General features: G+C 40.2%; 2 protein-coding genes across 3 annotated transcripts in view; one reads left to right on the top strand and one right to left on the bottom strand.

Moving 5' to 3' along the window:
* si:ch73-196l6.5 (riboflavin transporter 2) overlaps nt 1-3,825 on the top strand; it is a 5,188-nt gene extending 1,363 nt beyond the window's left edge. Inside the window, exons 2-4 of one of the 2 annotated variants that reach the window (XM_035681798.1) lie at nt 217-1,246; nt 2,675-2,798; nt 2,880-3,089. In XM_035681798.1, coding sequence (XP_035537691.1) covers nt 234-1,246; nt 2,675-2,798; nt 2,880-3,089 — 1,347 coding nt within the window. In that variant the 5' untranslated portion in view covers nt 217-233. Of the gene's footprint in view, nt 1-216; nt 1,247-2,674; nt 2,799-2,879 lie in introns of those variants that run through there. The other variant, XM_035681799.1, reaches the window with a different exon arrangement.
* Nucleotides 3,826-8,512: 4,687 nt separating this feature from the next.
* Nucleotides 8,513-27,010, bottom strand: part of nfatc1 (nuclear factor of activated T cells 1) — a 43,280-nt gene continuing 24,782 nt past the window's right edge. Inside the window, exons 8-10 of the mRNA XM_035681787.1 lie at nt 25,122-25,254; nt 22,207-22,818; nt 8,513-10,305 (exon numbers count right to left, since the gene is read on the bottom strand). Coding sequence (XP_035537680.1) covers nt 10,250-10,305; nt 22,207-22,818; nt 25,122-25,254 — 801 coding nt within the window. The 3' untranslated portion in view covers nt 8,513-10,249. The remainder of the gene's footprint in view (nt 10,306-22,206; nt 22,819-25,121; nt 25,255-27,010) is intronic.

Genomic DNA, 27,010 nt, shown 5'->3' with positions numbered 1-27,010 from the left:
TTCTGCTTTAAATAAATAAATAATAAAAATAGTTTATTAAAAATACAGCTGCATGCATTATGAATAAAATATTCGTGTCTGGTCCAATCGGGTTCGGGCAGAGAGTCAAATCTCTACTCAAAGGTCAGAGTTCAGCTGATAAACAAGTTTGCAATTAAAACTACCAGCGGATGTTCTGTGTCATGAAATTCACTGACTCTTTTTGTCTACTTCTAGAGAAACACACCTCCAACATGTCCCTTCTCACTCACCTGTTGGCGTGTCTGTTCGGGATGGGCTCCTGGGTCTCCATCAACGGCCTGTGGGTGGAGCTGCCCCTCATTGTCCCACAGATCCCAGAGGGATGGTACCTGCCCTCTTACCTCTCCGTCCTCATCCAGATGGCCAACGTTGGGCCTCTCTTCGTCACTCTGATGCATCGCTTCCGGCCCGGCGCCCTGAATGAGACCGCTGTCATATATGTGATCATCGGCCTGGGTACCGTGGCGAGCTTCCTGATGGCTTTCTTCTGGAAGGAGACTGTTGTTGTCGCCGGTCTTCCTCGCAGCGTAGCCCTCTTGGTCTTAACTTTCTTCCTCTCTGCTGTTGACTGCACTTCCTCCGTCACCTTCCTGCCCTTCATGATGCGTCTCAAGCCCCAGTACCTGACCACCTACTACATAGGGGAGGGTGTGAGTGGCCTGCTGCCTGCTCTAGTGGCTTTGATCCAGGGTGTTGGGGTGATGCACTGCATAAACAGCACACAGTCTCTGAACCACACCCTGAACACCTCCAACAGTGCTTTGACCTATGACCTCCAGGCCCAGTATCAGCCGGCCAACTTCTCAGCGGAGGTGTTTTTCTTCTTCCTCAGTGCGATGATGCTGGTGTGCTTGGTGGCGTTCCTGCTGCTGAACTACCACCCATCTGTGGCCAGGGAGCATCCCAACGGTCGATACACCAACAGGGTGAAAGAGAAATCGCAGAAAAACAGGAAGTGGGCCGAGCAGAAGCCCATGATGGATCCGTACAGACCTGCGAACCAGAAGCAGAGAAGCAGCTTTGGCACTGGCTCTTACAGCTGGATGCAGGTGTTTTATATCTTTGTGATCCTGGCCTGGGCGAATGCTCTGACCAACGTGGTGCTTCCCTCAGTGCAGTCCTACTCATGCATGCCATACGGGAACAATGCCTATCACCTATCAGCCACCATGGCTGCTGTGTCAAACCCGCTCGCCTGCTTCATTGCCATGTTCTTCCCTATAAGGTCAGTGTGTTGTGTGTGGTCTGCTCACTGTTCACTTTAAGACACAATACTGGGCTTGAGGGTTTGATACAAAAGGAGTAAAAAAATTAACAAAGTCAGATTTATTTCTAGAACCCAAAATCACCCAAATTTTGCCTTGAAGCTTTACTATCTGGACCTGCAAGACCCTCGATCCTAGACCATCAGTCTGCATTAGGAAAAAGTCCCAAAAAACACCATTTAACTGGAAAAAGAAGAAACCTCTGAAATTTTTGAATCTTTTGGTTGTAAAATGTAAACAAACTGTTTAAGTTTCAATATACTTACTTTTATAATGTGTGTTTTCTTGTGTGCTAGGTTTAAATGCATAAAATGTATTTGTTTCAAGATACTGACAGCAATTTCTCCAAAAGTTTAAAATATTGGATTGGAAAAAGACTGAAATATTGTTTAGAAAAACCTAAATTAAGAATTAAATGGTATAAAAAATAATGTGAAAACTGTCAGAATGTGGTTGGAGTCATTCTCCAGTAGTGCTGAAACAGCTGTTTTTATTATTGGTTAACCCAGTGGTTCCCAATCTGGGCTCTGGACCCCCACAAGGGGTCGCTAAAGCATAAAAGATTAAATTATTTTAAAAGTTTAGATTTAAGATCTGTTGCGTCTCTGTAAATACATTTATAAGGAGTACGGTATGGACTGGCTCTTGAATTTGCCAAAAAGAAGCCTGTTAAGTATGCATGATTGTTAAAAAATTGTAAGACAAATAATCTGCTTAAAATGTATCCAAATTTCTCGTTTTATACAAACTTCCTGCAGTTATTGTGTTCACTATTTGAGTTCATTGTACAGTTTATTAGTTGTTCTGTACTGTTATTGTTATACACTGAATATAATGTGAAATATCCATAAAATATGTCAGTTAGAGAGGGGTTGTCAGTTTACTCAATGATAGAAAAGGGGTCCCTGAAGGAAAAATGCTGGGAACCAGTGGATTAACTGGTTTTATTTTCTCAATTAATTGATAGAGAGATGAGAACCCAAAGTGAAATATTCAAATCGCTTGTTTGTGCAACCAATAGTATAAAACCCAAAACACATTCAGTTTGCATTTATAATGCGGCAAATCCTTATCATGGAAAAGCTGCAACTAAATGTTTGGGAATGTTGCTTAAGACTAACTAACTAACTCAAAGCATTAATATAAATCATCAAAAAAGTTGCCACTTAATCAATCAGATTGTTTCAGCTCTACGTACAATCCAGTTGTCCACCAACATCTGGAGCAGGACAAACACATTTTAATATGTATATAAATATACATATATTGTGCCACAGTATACTGTATCTCCCTTTGTTGGGCATTTTTTGTTTTGATCCTTAAATGCAAACATTAATAGATCCTGTCTCTCAAATTAAACCCTGAAAAAGTAATGTGTCATTTCACAGATCCCTGCTGTTGATGGGAGCTCTCACAGTGACAGGCAGTGGAGTTGGAGCTTATATAATGGCCATGGCGGTGCTAAGTCCATGTCCACTGCTGGTTAATGAAACCACAGGTGGTGTCATCATTGTGAGTTGAAACACAACATACAGGCATCCAAAACAGTGAAAAAAACATCAGGTTTCAAACTCACCTCCCTCTGCTCCACAGGTGCTGGCCTGGATCCTCTTTGTTCTCACTCTGTCCTATGTGAAGGTGATCATCGGGGTGATCCTGCGTGACGAAGGCCACAGTGCTCTCGTGTGGTGTGGAGCCGTAGTGCAGCTGGGCTCCCTGCTGGGAGCTGTGACCATGTTTCCAGTGGTCAGTGTGTATAGCTACTTCTCATCAGGGGACCCATGCAACACAAAATGTCCCTAAATGAAGACTGGAGGCAGATACAGTGAGGGCTCGACAGGCGTCACATCAGTGTTCTGTGGATATTAAGGAGGAAGCCTGTTGATTTATTCACTTTGCAACATCTGAATCATTTCCACTTGTTACAAGAAAAGCAAACCACAAAGATACATAAATACAACATATAAGCTAGTTGTAACCTTACTGATCATCAAACTTTGCACATGTGGAAGTGGTGAATTTATGTAATAGATACAGTTTGGGTTGTATAAATCTACCCTGACAGCTGTATGTGTGCAGTGGCAATTATTAGGGATAAAGCAACTTATTGCCTCTTTTGTTACATACTTTTTCCTTGAATTGACAAATAAGCATCACTCACTTATGAGTGCTTGCCTTCAGGTCTTAGATTTGTTTATTTGATTGTTTATTCTGCTTAAGGTGTTGTGTGCCTTTCTGTTTATATTGAGAGTAAAAATATCGGACTAGTACAGTTTGTAGACAAATTTATTTAAGTTTAAATTAATGTTTGTAATATAATAATTCTGCAATCACATTCATGTTTTTTTTTTTTACATTGGCTTTAATCATATTGTTTACTATGTGGTGTCGCATTACACTATAAAGACATAATCCCATTTACGCACCTGTTGTCTTTATGTTGACCTGACTGGACACAAACTGGACAATCAGGTAACAGATGATCTCTTTTTAGAATGCAACATTGACCACTTTTGTCTTTCTTTGAATAAATAAAGTCAGTAAGTAACTAAACAAGATATGTTTTCATTACAAACACACGTCAAAATATTCAAATGACTGGTTGTTGTTTTGTTTAGAGCCCCTACGTAGCCTCAGTCCACCTACACAGGTGTTTTCCCTTAATTTGACTTCTGATGAGTCTGTGGGCATCTGCAAACTACACTTGACTGACATTTCCCTCTCCCCTGGTGCTTTGCTGCACCAGTTAAGGTGGAATAACTTATAGTGGTTTGCTTGTTCTTTTGTTTGTTGTATTCTTACATAGAGTTTGTGACAGCACTAAATTCCCAGTATAGCTTTGCTCACCAGAGTAGGGCCGTAGTGGTTGTTGCAATACTGACAATACAGTATATGGCCAAAAGGATGTGGAAAAGTATGTACACATGCAAGTGTAAAATATCTCACTCTAAAACCATGAGCATTAATCTGCAGTTTAACAGTCTCCTCTCTTCATTAAGACTCCCTATAAGATTTTGAAACCACGTTGCAGGGATTTGCTCCCATTCACACATTTGGCGATGAGGCCTGGTTTGTTCCAGTTCATCCCAGAGGTGTTAGATGGGGTTGAGGTGACGGCTCTGTGCAGGCCAGTCGAGTTCTTCCACAGCAAACTCGGGAAAACTTTCTGGTTTTGTCACAGGTGCACCCTTATAAACTATTGCCACAACATTACAGCAAACTATTGTCTAAAATATAACTTTATGCTGTAGCAATAAAAGGGTACCTAAAGGGCATACAAACAGCCTTTCACCAAAGGTATACACAAAAGTATAAAGAAAGAGGAGGCCACATAGTTATAGACATATGGTGTATTTAAATGCAAGGACAAAGTCTGATGTTGTGCCTACAGCTCAGCCTGAAACCATCAAATTGTAAAAGTCGGGATTATCTATAATATACAACAAACAAACAAATATTATTTTCATCAACATAGACATACAGCTGAATGCAAAAGAAACACTCTATCAACACAAACCTAATTTACATTTCATTTTCATAAGGTACTATCATCATATTTTCCATAATAATTTACATTTTGGCATTAGAGGCAGAAACCTACAAAGTCGGTCATGGAAAGTTTAACACAACCAATGAGATAATTTCTTATCTCTTAATGTTAAATCCACTGCCACCCCAGCCAAGAACATTGAAAGAAAAAAATCATCTGGCTTTCTTAAAGAAGTTGAACAACTTCCCCTGGGCGTAGAGGTAAAACATTGGATGCACAACACTTGCAACAGATAACAAAAATATACATAGAGGTGTAACAAGGCAGTTATATATATCTGCATCAAAAATAATACACCTTTGCATTAGAGTAACCGGAGTGTAAAAAAACAAAGTGATGTATGAAGTGGCACAGACAGTTTTAAAGGCTCTCTTCTTAACAGGGTGCAGTTTGCCTTTCCCTGGGCCGGACTTCTTCAGCGTCCTCGCAATGCTGCCACTGGACCGCACCACCATCACAGTCATAAACGGCAACACAAACATTGGGATCATTTTTAATGTTTGCTCTGTGTAAGGGGCGAGAGTCTCCACAACTAAAATATTTGCTAAAGCCAAGGGCACTGAAAAGAGCCACACTGTCACAGCACAAACCCCCCTGACTCTGTATGTCTTCAGCAGAGGATAAGACGTGGGGTGATTTACAGCAACGTATCTCTCCATGCAGATAAAAGACAGACTCATCGGGCCTCCGATTTGTGCATACACTAACAAAAACTTGAGTATTTTCATCTGGATGGTTGGATCCAAAAACAGGACACTTAAATGCACAATGGATATCAAGTACTGCAAGGTGTGGAAGAGGGCCAAATTGAAATTCAGGATATCTATCGTCTTCTTGGACGTGAAGGCGGCCAACAGCAGTTGGATGATCACTGGTTGTCCCAGGAGCTGAGGAAGGATATCAATCAGTGCGAGACCCACTAAATAGTCCGATCCAAGCTCACAGCTCTCAGGTTCGCTGGAGTTGACGGTGAAATTGCTGAATAAAACCTCCATCTTACTGGACTGGTGTGCAGAACTGAAAGAATCAAATCATCTGAGATAAGCTGCTGCTGGAGATTAGAAATATCAGATAAATACAGAGAGACAAACTGTAAAATTCATAAACATTGACTTCATTCATGTCTTAAAGTGTTTGACCTTGTAATTCTGTCAACTGATTTGATAGTATGCAAGTTTAGCTTATTCTCTTCTAAAAAGTAATACAAATGCACAAATGCACTAATAATTCAAACTTTTTCCAGTACAAATAAAGTTATTTAGAAAAACCCTATACACTAGGACCTTGAAACTCATAAAACAGATCAGAAAAATTATTCTCTAAAATGCATTAATTGGTTTAAAAGAAACCTGATAACAGACATTTCTTCCAGTGAAATAATGTTTTTTTTTAATTAAGTTCAATTGATGTATAATAAACAAAAATAATACACATTGAACTTCAGATTTGATATCAAACAACCAATATGTTTTCTGAGCTGTCAGTTAAACTTACAATCCTACATAATGTAACATTCAACACTCGTGAAGTCAGCACTTACCAGGTGTATTCAGTTGCTGCTCGGCTGTCACCAAAGAATGACCGGCAGAATAATCGACTCACTGAGTAAAAATAACTCTTGATTTTCCTAATGCACCTAAGACAGGTGAGAGGTGGAACAAGCAAAAACAACAAACTGTGATTCCAACACATCCTGATTTCCCTAACAGCAGAGTTTCCGTGTCGGTGGATGTCTGGCTGTTACACTATAGGGTATAAAAAACAAACAAACATACAAACACCAATCATTTATGAACTGTTTGACAGCGCTGAGATTCATTCATGTGTACAAACCAGCATAAATCATTTAGACCACAGGGTGTCAGTGTATTACAGCTCACACACTGCAGAGGAGAGGCCTTGAAGAGTAATATTACATAATACAAATAAAGGCTTTTGAAACAGTAGATGTTAAGACTGACTGATTTATTCTCACTGGAGTGATCGATGTGTGACAATGTTGTGAAATTAACGTTTTTTTAGCTTTAATTACACTAATATAGATCTGCAGAGAGGGGGTGACCTCTGTGGATGCAGGGAAGAGTAAGATGCTGTGTTTGTGATGGTTGGGGGGTTTAATGGATGTGAGATTGATTTCTGCTTTAAAGCTACGGTGGAAACAAGCTTGCATGCAAAAAGCAAGCGTGGAATTCTTTGTCAGTGGAGTTTTTCTCTCCTGGTGGTATCACATAGTAAAGTGCTGGTTCTCTTTTTGCTGTTTGGTTGCTTAGTGTATGTTTGTTCTCTTAAGCTACATTTTTAAACTATTTTAGAGATTCTCTACAGACTGTTTCTCATGTCCTTTTTGCATGATATTACCTGCAAGGACAGAGATCCAAAGCTATTTGACATCTGTATTACAGTGTGAAAAAGAACAATAATATTAAGTTGACTTAAATTAAGGATCCTTTCCAGACATGTATTAAGACAGGGATGTATAAAAATGATCTGCTGAGTACAATAATGTGTGTCTGATATGTTTTTTCCAGATTCATATCTGTAAAAATACATCTACTCCTTCTACCTTATTTTAAATGACAGAAACTATGAACATTTTGTTGATCTCTTGAAGTTTTCCTGCTGGAGACAAGATGTTTCCTACTTCACTGTAGAGTCTATTCTTAGGCCATGATTACACAATGCTGAAATCCAAAGTTCAGCATTCATACAAACACACTGAAAACGATCCTCATGCACACGGATCTGAAAAATGATTGGAGCATGCCAGACCAGTAGGTGGCGCTGTAACTTTGTTTTTTTTACTTTGTTATGAAATTAATGCGTCTCTGCTGATCACAGTAATGGTGCAGTAACTCTACACTTTGCTGGAGGAGCGTTTGTAAACACAAACACAGCTCGATATTGTTATTTTTGTTCTTCTGTTCGCGAATGACTACAGCGAATGGCTGAAAACGTAATAGTCATGAGCGACGCTGGACTGTGTCGTAATTATGGCAGTTTACACAGCAACAGTAACCATGGTGTTTGAAAAAGATTGCACTCAGGAGCCCGGTTTCAAAAGCTTGCCCCTTTCAGGCCCCCAAAACGGCGTTGCCACAAGTTTACCATTTTATGCAAAAATCATTGTTGTGTAAAACGGGCCTTAATGTATGTGCTCTAGTGGCTTCAAGTTTCTACATCACACTTGTATAAGTTGCAAACTGGACCAGGTTTGACTTCCAAACTATTTGTGATGTCACAATTTACGCTCGTAGGCCCCGCCCCCTTAAAAACCTGATTCTCAATGAGCACAGAGAAACTTTCCACTTTCAGCAGGTGAATGTGAAAACATCGTTCTAGTGTCAAACTCTGCACATACATCATCCTGCAGAGTGAAGATCAAACAATCAACTGTAGCAAGAAAAGAAGAAAAACATATTTTTGAGTGGAGGGACTTTAAGGTTTAAGCTGCAGTAACACAACTCCAAACAGCAGCAAAATCTAACAGACAATATTGAACTTTAACTTAAACCTTACTCTGTATGTGTAACATGCAAAACCACTGATATCGACAGAAAAGCAGGAAGCAACTTGTCCAAAAGAACAAATATTTGTTATTGTGTGTTTTTATGATCTGATCTGAGTATGTATTGACTGATTTCATGTTCTGTCTACAGTAAGACACAGATCATTCAGATTAAAGAGATGAAGCCTTATTTATTGACAAATACACAAAAAAAGATCACAAAGCAGAAATATGAGTTGTAGACTAACAATAACCTCCTCGGTAAACATTTCAGTATGGCTTCTTTCATGCCCTTCAGTTACAAGGATTAAGACTTATAAATACATATAAAACTGGGAACAAGTGTTTAAGCCCATTCAGTTTTGCTATAAGAGCGCAAACACATTAGTAGATTAACCACAGTATGTAGGTAAGCATGTAGAAGAAGCTGTATGATAAACATGAATAAACAGAGCACATGCGAAGAGAATAAATATGAAAATACAAAAACAAACATTAAAGAATTTATATATTTGTATTGCTGTTCACCGTTGTTATTCTTTGGATTAGAGACCTTCTCCGTTACAACTGTGCATGTTTACATTCTTTCAGAGACTAAATGCTACCTGCATGTTGCATAGCTTCCAGGTAAAAATAAAAGTCAAGCTTCGTCAAAACTGAGATGATTTCTTCTTTGATAAAAGTGAAAACCTATGTTACTGTAGCCAACATTTTACTCCAAAGTTCATGTTATTTTCAAGTCAGTTATTTTTTTATTTAAAAAATGACACAAAACGACTCCTTATTCTGTGACTACACACAGTTCTCTGTGCTGTAAGAGTGCATAAAGACATTTCTAACTCTATGAGGTTCGGGTAACTTATCATCTGGAAAGTTTAGCCATTGTTGCGTGACTTCAAGTGAGAGTAACTTGTCTTAATGGAACAACCACAAGTAACACCACAGGTTTAGTGGTTAAGTGCTTATTGTTGGCTGTGAATACAGAAAATGTATTCAATTTTAATTCTTCTTGATTTAATTTGTCCAAGCAAATGCCCATACAGACATGCTGACCAAATGTGATTTAAAGTGAGACTATGCAACTTTTGAAAGAAGAAATAACACATTCTTCCTTTTACAAATTCAAAGTTTACTCTAAAAGAAATAAAACTTCCCCTGATCAGTTCAATACACTCATATAGTCTGTTGCTAAAGCCGCATTTGTTCTGGTATGACCAGTAGCTTTTGGTGGCTAATGTCAGCTAATGTTTTTAATAGATATTACTGTATAACAGACATTTCTTTGTCAGTTTGTTGACTTTATGATCATTTTCTATTTGTGCTACACTGTCTTTAATTATTATTTGTAACCACAGAAGCCACTATTCAGCAAATGTTACATTATCTCGCTTTTAAAAATTATTGAACCAAACCCATATATATTTCTGTTTCCAGTCAAAAAAGGCACTTCTCTTCTAAACTGTCTCTCTGTAAAGCCCGATATGCAAACTGAAGCACTACAGATACTGTATATACAAATTACATAACTCATAGGCACCGAAACATTTACAAACTGCAGCAAAAAAGACATATAAAACAACCTTTGGTCCTCTAAAAGCATACTTTGTTGTGGGGGGGTTTCGGGATGGCAGGTTTGTTGCTACATACTCAATTTACATGTCTTAAAAAAAGTCAGTTATGTCATGTATTCCTTGGATAATTTCTGTGTAAAGGCATTTTATATGAAAAACAAGGCACGCGTTGGACCCTGGTCATCTGGACAATACATTTACATTTGTTCTCCTTGCATTTCCTTCTGCTGCTTCCTGCATGCTGTAGTCCAAGCATGAAAAGCATAGTGTCAGATTTATGTTTGGTGTCTCCCTTTGTTTTTGGTTTTCTGTGTCAGTTTTGGTGGTTGACGGGAAACTATGCGTGGCTGTGGACGGAGATGCTTGACAGGTCGTTCCTGATGATCTCGTTGACTGCAAAGGAAAAAGAGAGAAAAGGATGATCAGTACGTGAGACACTACTCAGGTCACATGGAGTAACGTCATCATGCCGACTGTGTGCATGTGCAGTGTAATGTTGAATGTAATATCTTTAAAGGCCCCGAAAACCTATTTTCTCAATTAGCATCACATTTTGTGCTGATGTTACATTACACACATTAGAGATGAGAGATTTGTGGGGATGGGAAAAAGGTGATGTCAGATATTTTCTTGCAGAGTCAGAATTTAAAAATGTTTGAATCAAAAACTGATGACTGAGTTGTTAACTTGTGGTTTCCAGGACAATCAAACCCACACACACAGTCCTGATGGAGTTCATCAGCTGAGTATTAAAGATATTACATGTAACATTTACACATTTAAAATGTCTATTAACACTATACTTTGTTGAGTTGTGTACTTAAATTATCCCAAATGTTTCCAACAAACAAACTTGGATAAATCTGTCATTTTATTAAGGCATTGGTGAGTTACACAGGTTGTCTGTCAATGGCATCACATCCCCTTTGTGCATGGGGACATTTTTTATCATAGACTGTTTAGATCTTGGTTGTTTTTAACTCTTTATTTTAACTGGATCAAGGATCACGTCTGGACTTTAAGTTATCAGAGGAACAAGCTGAGCTAATGTTAGCAGCACCTCAGCTCGCAGCCCCTCCAACTTTAAACTCTTAAAAAAAAAATAGCAGTCATTTTCCCAAACTTGCTTAGTTGCTGAGTATTCATGAATATTTTTTCAGGGCCTTTAAAAATTGCTTAAACCTGCATAAACTGATGTTCATGGCAGTGCAACAAGCTGTAAACACAACACTGACATATCATTAAAGAGAGAAAGTCCCTCCTCTTCTGGTGTCTCCAATGAGAACGGTACGGTATCAGTTACGAGAGAAATAATCTTTTGATCCCATTCAAACTGTGCCATGAATTACACATATGCATATATAATGAGGGATGCCACAGGTAGTCTTCCTGTTTGCAGCTCTGCAAAAGGAGAGTTAGTCGCTACTGTAAGAGCTAGAATGTGTCATTCGTGTGACTTTTGGGTTATAACTGGACAAACATTATATGTGTAGTTCATGGCACAATTCAGACGGGATCAAAAGATTATTTATCGTTAACTACGGCACATATTTTTTCAGAAACAAGGTCCCAAGTTGCTATCAATGTCTGTTAACCATTTGTCTGAGATTTGGCTGTAAATAGCTGCCACATGCTGCTGGAAACTACGCTGATAAAAGCGGTGAGACTGAACCAAAACAGGAAGATGGAAGATGCTCCACAGAACTGAGGGGAACTGCAGAGATAAGGGATCATTCTTTGTGGCTTCATCACTACAAGTGACACCTTTCACATTACACATAGTGACATTGTTAATATAAAAATATTTATTAGTGTAGCTTTAAGGTACCTTTTTTAGCCACTATGAATACAATTCTCTGAAGCTCTATAGGACCTGTTATTTCCTCTGAGCCAGCCTAATAGAATCACTCTATATCTGAGATCCCCAGACCTTTTTTTTTTTATCAAGAGAGATGATGCAACCTCCTGCTGTCTCTAAAGGATCCAGGTGCACTTGTTTATCTGTTTTTATCAGCTGTGTTCTTTGGCTGACGGAGGGGGTGATGATCCAAGAGCAACTGAGCAGGCAGGCTGAAGCTAAACCAGGGAAATATATAGATATCAACGTACTGATAACACAGAAAATGACAAATCACTGTTTTTTTTTATCCTAAAGGCGACTGAGACGGTTCATTTTTCATCAGCTTTCACCGTTCTTATCTGTGAACTCGTTTATAACTTCTGAAGAGATAGTCTCCACAGTTCCTTCCTCTCTAATCAGATTTTCACTCTTATAATCAGGGTCCAGGTTCAGGATCAGACCCCTTACTCAGCTATAACAAGGATGAGAAATGTGCAACGGGAAGGGGAACACCCCTGGAGCCAGCCCCCGAGAACCCGAGCCAGCAGACCGAGGGAGGAATTCCCTTTGACTGACTGGAAAAGCAGCCTGGAAACCTGAGATTCCTCTCCACACAATGGAATTACTTTTTTTATAAACATTTATTTTATTTTCATTGCAGGCAGCAGAGCAGCCCTTCCCTCGGTGACCCAGCACTGGCACAGCCGCTTCCTACCAGAAATACCCCTCACTTCCTATCACGGAGAAGATAATAGGGTGTACGTGCCTCGCAACAATTCCACGCACACACAGCTGTCTGGAAGTGTGCAGGTGGCTGCCATGGTAAAAAAAAAACACAAACATATAAATGTGTGATTATCACATAAGGTAATAAAAAAAATATTACAACAATTGTGTGTGTCCAAAACTTGGTTTCTGAACAACGAATCAGCCAAATTGACTGAAGCTGTTTACAATTACAGAGCACAGAACGATACGTTACACTCGTCTAGACATGAGGTTAATGTGTTTGGCTCACTGATCGACTGTTATTAATAAAGGAACAGGAAGAATCTCTTGAGAGGTTTGATAACTACAGTCACAGCAGCAAACTCACATGAGTGTGTCACAAAAACACACTGAACCTATTATGCGACTATGAGGACAGGGTGAGATTCGCAGCAATATGTCTTTGTCAAGGATTTGGCAGCGTGGAAGATTCTTGTCAAGACAGCAGTGACATTTATATTCAGGTGCTCTGAATCACTTCCTCTGGATTCAACGGAGGGCCAAAAAAGGATAAACCCATCCTCCGTGTTCAAACGATTACTCTTAAAGGGGCGCTCCGCCAGTTTTACACATAAAAAAGTCAGTTTGCTCATCAGGAGGAGTAAAACTCAGCATGTGAAAAGCAACCCGGTCTTACTCCCACATTGTCAAACACTGCAGCTCTGTCAGGGGCCCTCCGCTCCCCCAGGAAGCCGCTGTTTGTGTCCCACGTGAAACCAAAAAGAAAACAATTTCTCTGAAGTAACAGTTACGTTTTATTCATGTACTTAACTTATGTTTCTTAATCCTAACCAAGTAGTTTTTTGGCCTACGCTTCAAAAAAGCACTCTCAAGAAAGTAAAAATGTTTTTTGTCTAAAAAGAAAAATGATCTTGTTAATTAATCTATAAAAGCTAATACTGAGCTAGATTTAACCAGTAACAAGTTACAACAATGGTTTGCATAATATCCCAGCAAAGGAACAAGATTATTTTCCTTAATTTAAGAGTAAGACCACTTGCACAACTTCTCAGTTTAAGAGAAAGTTGTCTTGTTCCAGTGTTGTAAAAGTAGCAGATGTTTAGTTGAAAAAAGAATTTAAGTGCTTTAATTTAAGAAAAAGTCACTTTTTTATTGTGTTGTTTAAAGTAATCTAATTATCTATCTAATCTATCTACTATCTAATTAATTGTGTCTCTTATTTATCTTGGATTAACCTACAAATTCTTAAATTCAGCTCAATAAAGTGAGCAAAATATTATAAGAAAGTCTGTCATAAAAAACTAAGTTTTCATTGCTTGTAATAACAACTTCGGCCCCCTCTTAACCCAATGGCAGATATTTTTGCTCAATACAAGAAAATTTGATTATATTAAGGAATATTTGAATTGTTTCTCGGCTGTTGTTGCAGTGTAAACTGAACCAAACAACAGAAATTTCATAATGTAAACACATAACAAGCTTTATTTTGAAAATGTAACCGGACGTTGCATATTTATTATTCCTAACTTGCCCAGAAGTTGCTGATATTGCACAGTAATTGTTGCTAACATGACCCTGCAGGTCCAGAAAATGGCGGGCGAGGGGCAGCTACAGTGTCACATTTTGAAATGGGTCACTGACCCAGCTGCAGTATTTGATGAGCTGGGAGTGAGAATGTGTTGGTGAAAACAGTTGTATAATGCGGTCCTGGAGGGAGCTTTCTATAAGCCTGCGTTATAAACCGGGATAAGGGGTTTGAAAGACTGACAGAAAATGTCAAACGAAAATTATGCTATTGGTTGCATTGTGGGAATTGTAGGATTTTGGAGCTCAACACATACAAGGGAGTAATAAGTCAAAACATCTCGGGCTCTGCTGCTTCGATTTAGGCCATTCTTTCTCAAATCTCTTGTGAGGCCCCCAAAACTTTACGAATGTGCAATACTAAACCGGAGTTTAAAGGACCAACCCGGTGGTTTTGCATGTCTTATCCCATTTACTACATCTTATGTATCATATACCAAGTTTCTCTGTTGCTTCTCCAGATTTCGGGCAGTTCATAGCATTATGCATTTTGCGTGATAATGCTGCTGTGAGCAAAGACTGTATGAAAGCATAATAATGGTGCATTCAAGGACACTTACGTCTCACATCTAAGAGTAGGCTGCCACCAAATCCCTTTTAAAACATCAATTTAGTAAAATAGAAATGTTTTGCTTTTTGCTTTGATGTCTTAAAACAAAGATCACGAATGCAATGAACAGTTTGTTTTTCGGCAACTGACTCTCAAGTGAGACTGACCTTTCGTGCAACAATAATTGAACTTTAATTAATGAATAAAGGGGACAAGTTGATAATTATGATGAATTAACAATCTCAAATAAGTTTCAGGTCCCTGTAAGTTGATACTGATTGTGTACTGAGACAGAAGGTAGAAAAATCAACCCCCATAACTTTTCTATTTGTGTTTTACAGATAATGGGCTAAAACATGCAAAGCCACTGGTTTTGCCCTTTATTTTAGCTGCGTAATACATCATAGATAAATGGGTAAACTCATCTGTGCGATATTCATGTGGAGTGCATTAAGAGAATGAATTCTTCTCCTTAAATGAGGCTTGACTTGAGTGAATTAAACCTAAAATCCTGGAGACTTTAGCGTCACCTTCATCAGGATCAGTAGCACCTCTGTTATGGTAACAGTAGGATTACAATGGTCTATTTTTCTGTGTATACGGTAATGCAAGATGCTTTCTACCAGAGCTCATCATCAGCCACCAACTATGTGAATGTGAGAATATGACCAATATTACCAAAAGACATAGTTGAACCAGAAGAAATAAACCTCAACGCTCATCTCCACCCTGCTACAGCCGTGTCGTTCCGCTGCCATGTGTGCTCTTCCCTGGCCCAGACTGAACTGACTGACCTCCTCTCCTCTATTTGATCTGGCTTTGACCTTCTGCGCATCTGGAGGTGGAAGGATATAATCTTTGAGTTCAGACCTCAAGGGGAAGTTATTACACCGACTTCTCAACGCGCGCATCGAGCCTCGACGCCGGCTGTAAATTTAGGACATCATGATATTGTCAGAGCTCCACATCATGTCATCAGCTGTCTGCTAACTATCAAAATCACGGGTGAATTATGGCCTTCAGATATTTTTCCTTGCGCATCATCGTGGGCCATATGTGGTGGGATAACTTTCACATAATAATGCAAAGATTCAGAGAAGAGAATTCAGACAGATTCAGTAGTTTATTATGATATAAAACAAAGAAGGCCAGGCAGTAAAACTTTATCTTTTGTCCCACTGAGGCCACAACATTTACTGTTTGTTCGTCTGTTGCCATGGCCCACTTTTCATTGGGCTGTCACATTTGATGTGGAGGATCTAATTGAAAAAAAAAGTCAATCTATTGATCTCTAAGTGCGTTTACAACAAAGTCCTAAAATAGGCTCAGCACCAGTGTGACATCTGTGTCATGTGTTCTCTGGTCACATTGATCTGAAGAGACAGTCGAGTGATAGAGACGCTTCACACCAGGAGTGGGATAATAAACTGTTTGTCATTCAGAAATAAATAACTGGATTCAACTTCTACTGAAATTTGAGAAAAGTAAATAACTTTTTTTATGTGATCTTATGGCTGTTCAGTCACTGTAGGGATCACTACTTTTGTAAAAATATATGATCAGATTGAAATAATAAATAGTAAGGAAACAATTTTAACAAGCTCCATTTAATAGCTGATCTGGAGGTTTCCATCATATCACATGACCTTAATCAGCTGATGGAGTTTACCCACATTGTCAAGAAAACGCTTCTGACGTCTCATCCATGTTGGCTTAGAAGCTGAGGTTCAAAGTCTGTTATTGATATGATCGAAAGCTCCAGAGCAGCTCCTAAATGGACCTAGTAAGGATGCTGTTTTCTAAACGGCTATTTCCAAGGTCAAGAATTAACTTTCTGGTTCCCAACCTGAGGGTCGTGGCCCCTACTAGGAGTCACCAAAGCCTCATGAGGGGTTGTGAGGCCTTCTTGATTTTAATGGATGTAAGAAAGAAACAAATACGATACGCTCTCAGCATTTTATTAATTTGTGTGAGGAAATCTAAATGAAAATGTTATTTTTGAAGTTTAGAGTATTCTTTAAGATATAAACTAAGAGAAGAGGTCATGGTGAAGACACACTCTCACTCTCTGCTAAACAGCCTCGAAAGACCTAATAGAAAAATGACAAGAAACACAATGAATTTGTCGAAAAGAGGCCGTTTAAGTACATATAATTGTTAAAAATAAAATAAAGACATAATACAGATAATTATAAAGTATAAAAATATCAGAAAACCTCATCTCTAATGCAATATTCACAGGAAAATGCTTTGCACACATTTCGTGCAGTTGTTGTGTTCAGTATTTTGGTTAATTGATTGTTATGCGTTGAATATAATATGAATTATCCATAAAATATGTCACTTAGTTCTTTAACCACTGGGTTGGGAATCACTGAATTAACTTATGAAACAATATAGGCTCACTGGAAAAAGTGTGACTATGCAGTATACTGTATTATTTGTGGTTTATTAAATCATGCATGTAATATAATGACATAAAACCCACAAACATCTTCGAATAACCTCACTGCATTGCTGTTCATTCAACACAAGGCACTGCGATGTTAGCGAGTTAATTTGTCTTAAACTTTACAGTTTTTTTTAAGACCTCAAGAATGAGGAAGGTGGGGTTTGATATGAAATAATCCAGGAACTGGTTTCCTGTCCCATGGAGGTCCACAGCAGCTGGAGCTGACTGATACAGCCCGGCTCTCCAACCAGGAAACCCCCGACAAACGAGGAACTCCCAAACAATTAGCAGGACAGCGCTGTTTGCCTCATTAAGGGTCTGAAACGCGTCAACATGATCCGGGCCTGTAATAACACAATACTACAGAGGAACCGATCAGCCGGCGAGATATTCAGCACTCCCTCTGAACACTGGGAATAAATCAGCTGAGGGACCAGTGGGACAATGAGAGAAAAAAGGCTGGGGGGCAGAGAACACCACAAACACCCCCCACCACCACCGCCACCACGTTTACTGCCACGTCAAGTCCAGGCCACAAGCCACGAGATGTTCTTGGCCCACATAAAGAGGCTCCTACTGGGTTACTGCAAGTCAGTCCCACAGAGCGGTTCTGTAGTTCACCACAGATTCTGCCAATTTTTTGTTTTAACCCAGGTATTATTTAAAAATACAGTTTCTGGACGATAGCATGTTGTAGGCCTCAAGAAAATAGAATAATAGAAAGGGAGAAAGACGTCAGCAAAATATTACCACAACGTTCTTTAAACACTGAGTAACCAGAAGAAAAAGGCTCAGCACAGCAAAACAATCTGTTTTTGTTGTCGACGTACATACACAGAGTCCTGAACAATAAATAAATACACAAACCGCACTTGTATAAACATGATTTATCTGTCGTTTTATATTTGTTTTGTTGTTTTATTCTGAATTTTTAAGGAAGGACGGAGAAACTACGATGGCTTTGAAGGCCGTTTAGGCTACTGTAAAAACATGACGGTTCAATATGGATCAGTGTAACAGTGATTGTCTGAATTGTTTAAGTAAAATCTAACAAATAAAATCTATAAAAGGAAACTCTATAGTCATCATCGAGGCTGTGGTGTTTGTTGTTGTTGTATCAGATTGTATTAAACTGTGTTTCTGATCCTCCATATATTCAAATCAGGTGGAAAAGTTTTAATTCAGTCCACCACCAACACCACCATGCAGTCAACACACAAATACCTAAAGCAGGAGAGTAAAAGGAAAGTAGTCTCTACAAAAGCTAAACTTTTAAAGTGAGGTCATTTTTAATTGCAGGGCTGTTACACTGCATTACATCATACTGGTGTTTTTTTTCTTTCTTTTCTGGCCACTGATTGTATTAAGAAATGCATCAATAACTGTAACTGGCAACAAGTAATACATAACAGATGTTGGATGCTGAAGAATATGCGATAAACCAATGATGAGGTACCACGCTAAGTACAAACTAATAAAAAGAACAGCTGATAATTCATTGTGGCAATGTGTAAAGTCAGGGTGAAAATCCTTTATGCTCTGATCTCACAAACTAACGGTGAACATTACTTCTTTTTGGAAGCTGTGGCTGCAAATAGTTTGAAGAAGCGAAGTGAGTTTTAGTGCATATAATCAGACAGATACAGTCGAATTTTAGTCACAAGTTCACTCTCAAATACTTTTCCTATGATCATCTAAAGTCTCTGGTCATCAATTGTGCTGTTCTGACATCTAACAAGGCCACAACACGCCATAAAAAAACATTTCGTAATGCCTTTTGGCTCAGATTTGACTTCAAAATGCACATGTTTTGCTCATGTTACCTCACCGCTGACAAAAGTCCTCGGCACACTACTGTGCAGTATAACGTATGGCTTTGGCCGCCTCTTCCAGACTCTCTCTGAGCCAAAGGGAAGCATGCAAACCTCTCCAGTCAGCAAGTTTTATGGCGGCGTGGCCGGCCTCCATCTCCCTCAGCCTCAGCAGTGGGTGGAGCTCTGAAAGTGCACCCTGCTGCTGGGGGCGGCAGACAACTAGATTCAGATTTTCTGTGGACATGTTTGTGACGGTGTGAAAAAATGTGTCACAGAGAAGGATCCTGATGAATATGAGAGGGCTGAACAAACCGAGAAAAGATATCAGGTCTGATTCAAGATAAGAGGGCAATAGCAAAGTCCGGGTGGGAGATTCGAAACACCTGACTGTGTGACATTACTTTATAACTGCAGTTACTTGACAGGATAAGTGGTTAAATATTCATGCGTTAAATTATTCACTTAAATCATTTAGGTCAAATTGTTCTGAAATTAAATTTAATTGTGCTACATTAAATAAATAAATGCCAGTGAGTAACCTTGACTGCTGGCAACAACGTACAGATCATTATATACTCAATTACAGCCCAAAAACACACACAGAATTCCCATTTTTCATTGAATACTTCTAATGACAGTCAGTGTCTCAGCTCCTCTAAAAGCCTCAGATATCGCAGGCTTGAGTTTTAACGAGCATGGCCGACATTAAAATTACAGTAACATCACACCTGAGTGAGGCCATAAAGCAAAAAGTCGTATCAAACTCTGCCAGAGGTTTTAATGAAGTGAGAAGCCACATTAAGTTTGGAATGCTTAGTAAAATTTCCTTCAATTTGCCAGTGAAAACAAGTGTAATTGGAGGCCCAGCTCCTCCATATCCATTATGGTTATGGTGGCGTACTTACAGACTTAGATTTAACTTTAACTACACCTGGTTTCAAACAAAGAAATCCTCAAGAGACACGAGCAGTTGCGGCACCAGCGAGAGCATAATTACAAAATCAAATCTTTCTTTTTTGCTCTAGCCTGCCAAATATCCCCGCAGACAGTGCTAACAAGTGTTAATGTATTTACCCAGACTGTTCAGAGGAAGTGGCACGGGAACAGTCTGAGTCCTACAGTCTGCGGCCCGACAACAGTGTCTCACTCGCCATCGCCAGGAAGCTCGGCCAGACGATTCAGCAGGGGCTCTGGTGTCAGATCAAAGCCCCGCTTCTCTGTCCGCTGATAGCTGCTGGTTAGTGTTTCTTCATCTACTGCACTTCTTTTCCTCCACAGGACTCGTGCACACAGCCAGGGACTGTTTCGTCTTGCCTCGAGGAAGATCATTTATCCAATTTATTTCAAATCACTGCAGCGCAGAGGGCACGGCCCCCGAACCTCAGCGGTGAGCGCAGAGGGCCAGAGCAGTGAGATCATAAAGTTTATGCTCCTAAAACCCTGCTCTCTCTGAGATAAATAAAGGGGGTCACAAAAAAACTGTATTTATTATGTCAGCGAGTTTTTGGCAGGCTTGTAACATTCAGGGTTTAAAGCCATATATATCAAATACTAGACCACCGGGTTTCTTTGATCTAATTACCTCAGAAGTTAGAAGAAAGCTGAGAGCAATGGAAAGCAGAATTTGAAAAGAGATATTGAGAAATGCTTTTGACAGCCTCTGTTCAAAAGTCTAAAGACATGCAACAGCAGTGGTAAACCTTTTGGCACAGTCATCACTCCCACACCAAAATACTCTAACTGACATAAACAGTGATATCATAGTTTCACAAGAAAGACACGTCAGCATGTCTATCTCCCTGCTGAATTCAGTTACAATAAGTTAGTGTGATTAGATTTTTCATCCCTCAAAACAACTTTTCTTCAGCCTTTATAGGTCAAATGTGTTTCAAGCGAACTGGCAATGTTTGTTTGTCCTGCATTGAAAAATTACTTGACATAACATTTTTGAAAATATACTTTCTTATGGAGATTTTATAGAAATAGTCTGGCACACATCCCCCCCATGAAAGCATGTGTCGTTTTAACGCTTAAAATTTGTGTGGAACAAGATAATAACATGTTAATTAGTGAGCTTTCAGTGAGCCAGATGGTTTGCTACACAGAACTAAGTGGGAATTTGTTCCTGGAAACAGTTTTTTGAAGAGGTCAGGAACCTTAAAAAGATACTTGGCAGGTGATTAGATGAAATGTCTGCCTATCATCATCTATAACAGGCAAATTTCAACCAACACCTTTTTTTGAAAAAAGCCTTCAGTGGCATTTTTTGCTCTTCTTTTAATGAAAAAACACTCTGTATAATGAATATAACTGATGGTAGCAGCATCTATATGCTAATCTCTACAGGAGACCGCGCTGTCTTCTCGGCAGCGCCACACCACCACACCTGCCAGTAGCTCCTCCAAAGGATGCTGACTGGTCCGGTACCACTGTAGTCTGGCTACAAACCAAACCCACAGGAAGAGCGCTGGACTCTGGAGCCAGTTCGACATAGTGGCCAAACCACTGTAAAATGGTGGATAATAGTTTTTTAGCATCAACGCCCTCACAAAATGACTCGTTTCACTATCTGAATTTAATCCATTCAGTTTCCATTTGGAAAGTCTACAAGAGCTGCATTATTAAATAGAGTAAATAGATAAAGTAAGCGTCTCGACCAGCGCAAGTCTCTTGTTCGTTTGCTCTATGAGCCAAACAATGTGGAAGCATGTGGATGGGTAATTTGCAATTTCAAACAGTTTTGGTTTCATGTGCCACTGAGCAGCTTCCATAGGAATGAACGGAGCCGACGCCGTATCCAGTTCGTCTTAATACATCCGTGCCTTTAACGCAAAATTGAAGTCTGGCAAGATGGATTCTTCAAGTCCAGCTGCCTCGGAAAGGTTACTTTAAAGGTGCTAGTAGGAGGATTTTGACCTTCAGACAGAGCGAGGCTCACTGTTTCCCCATTTCCAGTCTTTATACTAAGCTAAGCTAACTACAGGTACACGGTAGCTTCATGCTTAACAGACAGACATGAGAGTGGTCTTAGTATTCTCATCTAATTCTTGACAAGAAAACTACATTTTCCCCAAAATGACACAAGGTTGAGGAGATTTGCTCCAAAACAAAAGCTCCAGACTGACTTTTGGAGGCCAAAAGCTTCAGCTCCTGGAAAAGTGATCGGTGAGTCATATGATACTGATCAAATATCAGCAGCTGCAGATATAAAACCTTTTTGTTTAGTTAATTAGGAGTTTGGACAGGGTGTTCACATTTTCATTGTTTCCATACTCTGGATTAGAGAGTTATAAAAGCATCATTTTGTATAATAATAAAAACTCACCATCATCAAGGTACATCTGGTCCAGCTCCTGTGGTTCTTGTTTGATGCTGACAGCGAGCGTCGGGGGGCTGCCGTCCTCCTGAAGCGAGGCCCGCCCCCTCTCTGGCACTTTGGGGTGCTGCTGAGCTCCTGGGCTGGTGCTGCCTGGTGTCATGCAGTGGGTGGGAGAGAAAGGGGCGTCAGTCGGGGTGGAGGGCTGCGAGGTCGGAGAGGAGGAGCAGCTGCTGGGAGGGTAGAGGTTGGGCGGCTGGTAGCGCCCGGGTGTCTCCTGGATGATGGAGACGTGCGGGATCGGGGACTGTTGGCCCGGGTGTTGGACTGCTGGGCCGGCAGGGAGGCACTTTGGGAAGGGCGATTGCGACAGGTCGTGCAGTTTGGGGCTGGTGCTCGGAGAGGACGGGGAGGGCAGCGAGGAGGGCTTGGTTGCCAATCTTGGCTGGCTGACAGAGTAAGCCCCGCCCACCACACACGGCCTGAGGTCGGGGGTCATCATCGGGGTCATGACTTGAGGGGGGAAGTATTGCTTTGGGTGCAAGGACAGGCCGGGACCGGGCTGGCTGCACACCAGAGGGGCGTCGTAGTCGTCGTGTGGCTCCGTCTTTATTGTTGGAACTGAGAGAGGAGTAGGGAGAACAGAAAAAGGGAAAGCTAAATGAGTAAATATTCCAACCTTCCTGCAAGTGTGAGTGAGTGAGTGGGTTTGTGGCTAGGATACCCGCTGCCAAACAAACACTCTCATCAATGAGACTCTGTGTCTGGGCCTGAGCTCTCCCACCCTGCTGAAAATATTCACAAAAAGTAGAAAAAAGCAGGAAAAAAAAAAAGTGGATGACTCATCAACACGAGAAACATCCAGCTGCTTCTATAATAAAATGGCTATTTTCTTTGGATCCTGCTCTGGTGCTAATACCCACTAAATGTGCGATATGAAATATGTTTCTGTAACAGCAGCTTCATGCTCAGCAGGGTTCAGCAATTTTAAATAAATTACTGCACGCTCATTGAGTCAAATAGGAGAAGCTTAACTGAACGTGAAAGCTGCTTTTTAACACAAGATGTAGCAGAAAAAGACAAAATGGAGGCTTTCGGGGTGTTTGAGGATTGTGGTTATCGTATGAGCGAGAGTTCAAATGAGGCAGGGCTTGTTCTCAGTCGCCAGCATCCTGGCCACCCGTCCAGATTCCAGTGTAAAACATGTCTGACACCAAGTTTTAAATATGTGGGCTGTCAATCTGCCGCAGCTTCTGACACGACATCCATCTTATATAACAAGCGTTTCAGTCCAGTTACAAGCAAACGACAGCATGGCTCTGACCCCGAGCTTCATCACTGCATCACTAAACTGGATCCACTCTTTCTTTTCTTTGCACTGAAGCTGTTTTAGATTATAATATGAAGCATGTGCTTGAAATCGAAGCTGACACAGTGAATCGCTTGACCTTATTCTACTTTCTGCAATTCTTATTCTCATATTTTACTGATACACGTTGTTAATTTACTTTTTCATGATTCCCCTTTCTTAGGGAAACCTCTTTAAAAAGTTATTTTTAATCTGTACCGGGCTGAATTAGGAGCTAAATTGACAAAAAAAGAGTGAAACTAGGACGCATCATGCCTTACTGAAGCCTCCACTGTCAACAACTGTAAAAGAGGAACTGCAATGAGATGGTTACACCAACCACAGCACCAAAATAGCACATGCACCCCTATTTTGGGCCCGTTTGGAGGAAGTGTGTCTGTCTGCCTGTGGCGGATAGGCAGATGCACAGAAAGGAGAAGAAGTGCAAATGTTTGTGCTGCCACAAAAGAGAGTGTGCCCCCGGGTTTCCGGAGTGTGAAAATCAGCCACGTGTAATGCAGGTCCCAAAATAAATCTGTTGTTTTTGTACGAGCTGTTGCAACACCTGCTGCTGCAAAAAGAATTAAAGTGACGTGATTTAAAATACAGGAAAAACTGACATTTATATATCTCATTATTGAACAATTTAGTCCTTCATTTGTTTCTCCACTCGGCCCATTTGTTTGAAACTTTTCTTGACTTTCTCCTGGTTCTTGCAGACTGGCAGATTATATTGTTCACGCAGACTTTCGCCCTTTAGGAGACACTGACCAGACTAGCTGTCCCCCGGTCTCTCTCCCTCCCTTACGCTCTCTGCATCCCGAGGACAATGCTCCACTTTCACAGTGGGGCACTCCGTCGCCCACGTACAGGGCTGGGCCAGTTCGCTTGAATCGCAGCTTTGAACCACCCACTGGATTTTCACTCCAAGCCCGGAGTGCAATTAGCAGCGGTTTTTACATTTCAGTTGGTGGGTCAGTGTTTATATTTAGCTTGGCAATAGGTTCTCTATTCAAATAACATGCTTTTCCCATGCCCCTTCCCCACCCTTGTGTGTCCAGTCACTGCAGCATTCATGCAGCTACAGGTATGGAAAAGAACAGATTTTATAGATTTTTTTCTCTTTTTACAATGAAGGAATAATAGCGTTGCTTTGTTCCTCCCAAGCAAAACCACCAGACAAGGGGGAAAACAAACTGTTTGTTCTCGTCTTCAGATGTAAAATGCTGGCAAAAATGTTTCTAATTAGTCTGGGATATGAAAGGCAGAGAGCAAAACCGAGAGCGGTGAAGTGCTGCGGTGATGACAGGAGAGTAAAAGAAAGGCAGAATAAGCAAGGATGTGCTTAGAGGTAATAAGTTGGTTTTTTCCTTATTTTGGTGGTACATTTGTATGAAAATTTAATGTGTGTGAAAATGTAATGTCTGTGAAGCACTCTGGTGAGGTTGTATATCATTAATCAACTGCAGTGATTGGCTGGCAGTTACAGTATTGTATTGACCATAATCTGTCAGTTACCTGCTCACTCACTGTTAGTTAAGAAGTAGTAAATGTGCATGAGGAGGAGGAGCTTTACCACTGGCGGGGACGTAGGTGAAGCGCTGGTACTGGCTTCTTTTCCTCTTGCCGTTGCAGACGTAGAAGTTCACGTGGACCGGAGTGGAGAGCCTTTGGTTGCGATAGGGAGGGATCTCAACGAGGAGTGAATTCTGCAGCGAAGAAAATCCCGCAACATGAGTGAAATGAAGTTGTGCATTCATATAGTCTGTATAAACAAAGAGCTGATACCTAGCTTATTGTATTGTATCAAGATTTCTTTACTGTATACGTTCCTTGACTTATTTTGTATCTGCAGTTATCTTTAATTTAATCTTATCCAGTTCGAGTTTGTTTATTTTATGCTTATGCTGTTTACACTTTTTGTATCTTTATCTTTTAGCTTCTGGTGCTGCTGTAACATTTAATTTGTCCCTTGGGAATGAATAAAGTGTTATTTAAACTTATCTTAAACATAAACAAAAAGCTGGTTGCAAATTTCAATAAAAATAGGTAATTTTTGCTGGTAACTTTCATACATAAGGTCAGTAAAATTTGAAAAACTGAGCTTGTACTCCTTTATAGAAGAATGAATTCATTAGTTGGTGCATTACAGGAACTGCAAGGGCACAGGTATGAATGCTAAATTAACTATTTTTGTGATTTAAGATGCAGAAACATTTATCTAGTCTATTTATTGCTTTTTGTTGTTGTTTGCTTTTATATCTTTGTCATATTCTTGTTTTCGCTTAATCTTCCTCCCTTTGAATCCATAGCCTGAAGTTGTGTGTGTTTTTCTGGGCGGTGGATAAAATCAGAAAATCTGGTTGTAATCCCAAATGAGGGAGCCACAAAGAGACCATGAAGTGAGGTTAAAGAGATCCGTGGTTGTTTGCACAGTGAATCACTCAGCTGATGTGAATAAATTGAACTCGGGATTGTCTAGATAGTTTATTTCCCCAGCAGAGCTTCCTGCTGTCTGAGGAGAGAGAGAGAGAGAGAGCGAAGGCCAGGAGCGACGAGCATGTTGAGTTCAGCCTGTGGCCATATTAGCCCCATATGTGTGTGTTTGTGAATATACATGTCTGAGTGTGTTGGAGGTGCTCCTCAGTAGCCAGGGAGGAAGTCATCTGTCTACAAAACTGTGCGTCGGAGGACGGCTGCCCCTGACAAGCACAGGTGAGAACTGACAAACGTTATATTAAATCACTACAGTCGTAAAGTTAAGTGAAGCCAGATGAGGCTTTTTCTCTTATTCACCACCATCCATCTGTCCCTCATGGAATTAGCTGATAAAAACTCTGGAAACGGTTCACCATTTGCACTGCGTAAACTGTGTCCAGGTTGAACCGGAATATTTGCAGCATTTCACTTGTGTTGCTGCTTGTCCAAAATGTCAATTTACAGATATTAATAAAAAACACAGGCTTAGTTTTGAAACCTTAACATGCAAGAGTGAAATCATTCACTTATTTTTGAAAGTTTTATGTGCACATGTGTTGTAAAATCCCACTGAGGACCTTTAATTTGTGTAAAAAGCATGAAAATCACCAAAACTAGAACTGAGATGTTTTTACCTGACATAAGTAATTTGTCTCATGTGAAAGGGAGGAGGAAAAATGAGACAAATTGAGCATGAAGGAGCATTTTTGGACTCTACCTTCAATACCATTTATCTGCGTTTATATGAGTAATCTGTTGTATCTAATTGTAAGTAATTCTTGAAATTAAAAGTAAATCAATCCTTCATCTAATTCGCTCTTGGGAAAGGTCAGCGTGTGCAGGTGACGGAGGCAGTGAAGTATTCTGTGTTTGTGGTTTGGTCTGTTGTGGTGGAACAGCAGAGGTTAAACCTGGCCAAGGCAGCGTCAGTGTTTAAAATGGGACCAATCCAGCAGACTGGGCTGAGAGGGGAGTGAGGGAGGGAGG

Source organism: Morone saxatilis, unplaced genomic scaffold, assembly GCF_004916995.1.
Source record: "Morone saxatilis isolate NCDOM2014 unplaced genomic scaffold, NCSU_SB_2.0 Contig9, whole genome shotgun sequence".
In the NCBI taxonomy this organism is placed as follows: domain Eukaryota; kingdom Metazoa; phylum Chordata; class Actinopteri; family Moronidae; genus Morone; species Morone saxatilis.
This window is presented reverse-complemented; position numbering and strand designations above follow the sequence as displayed.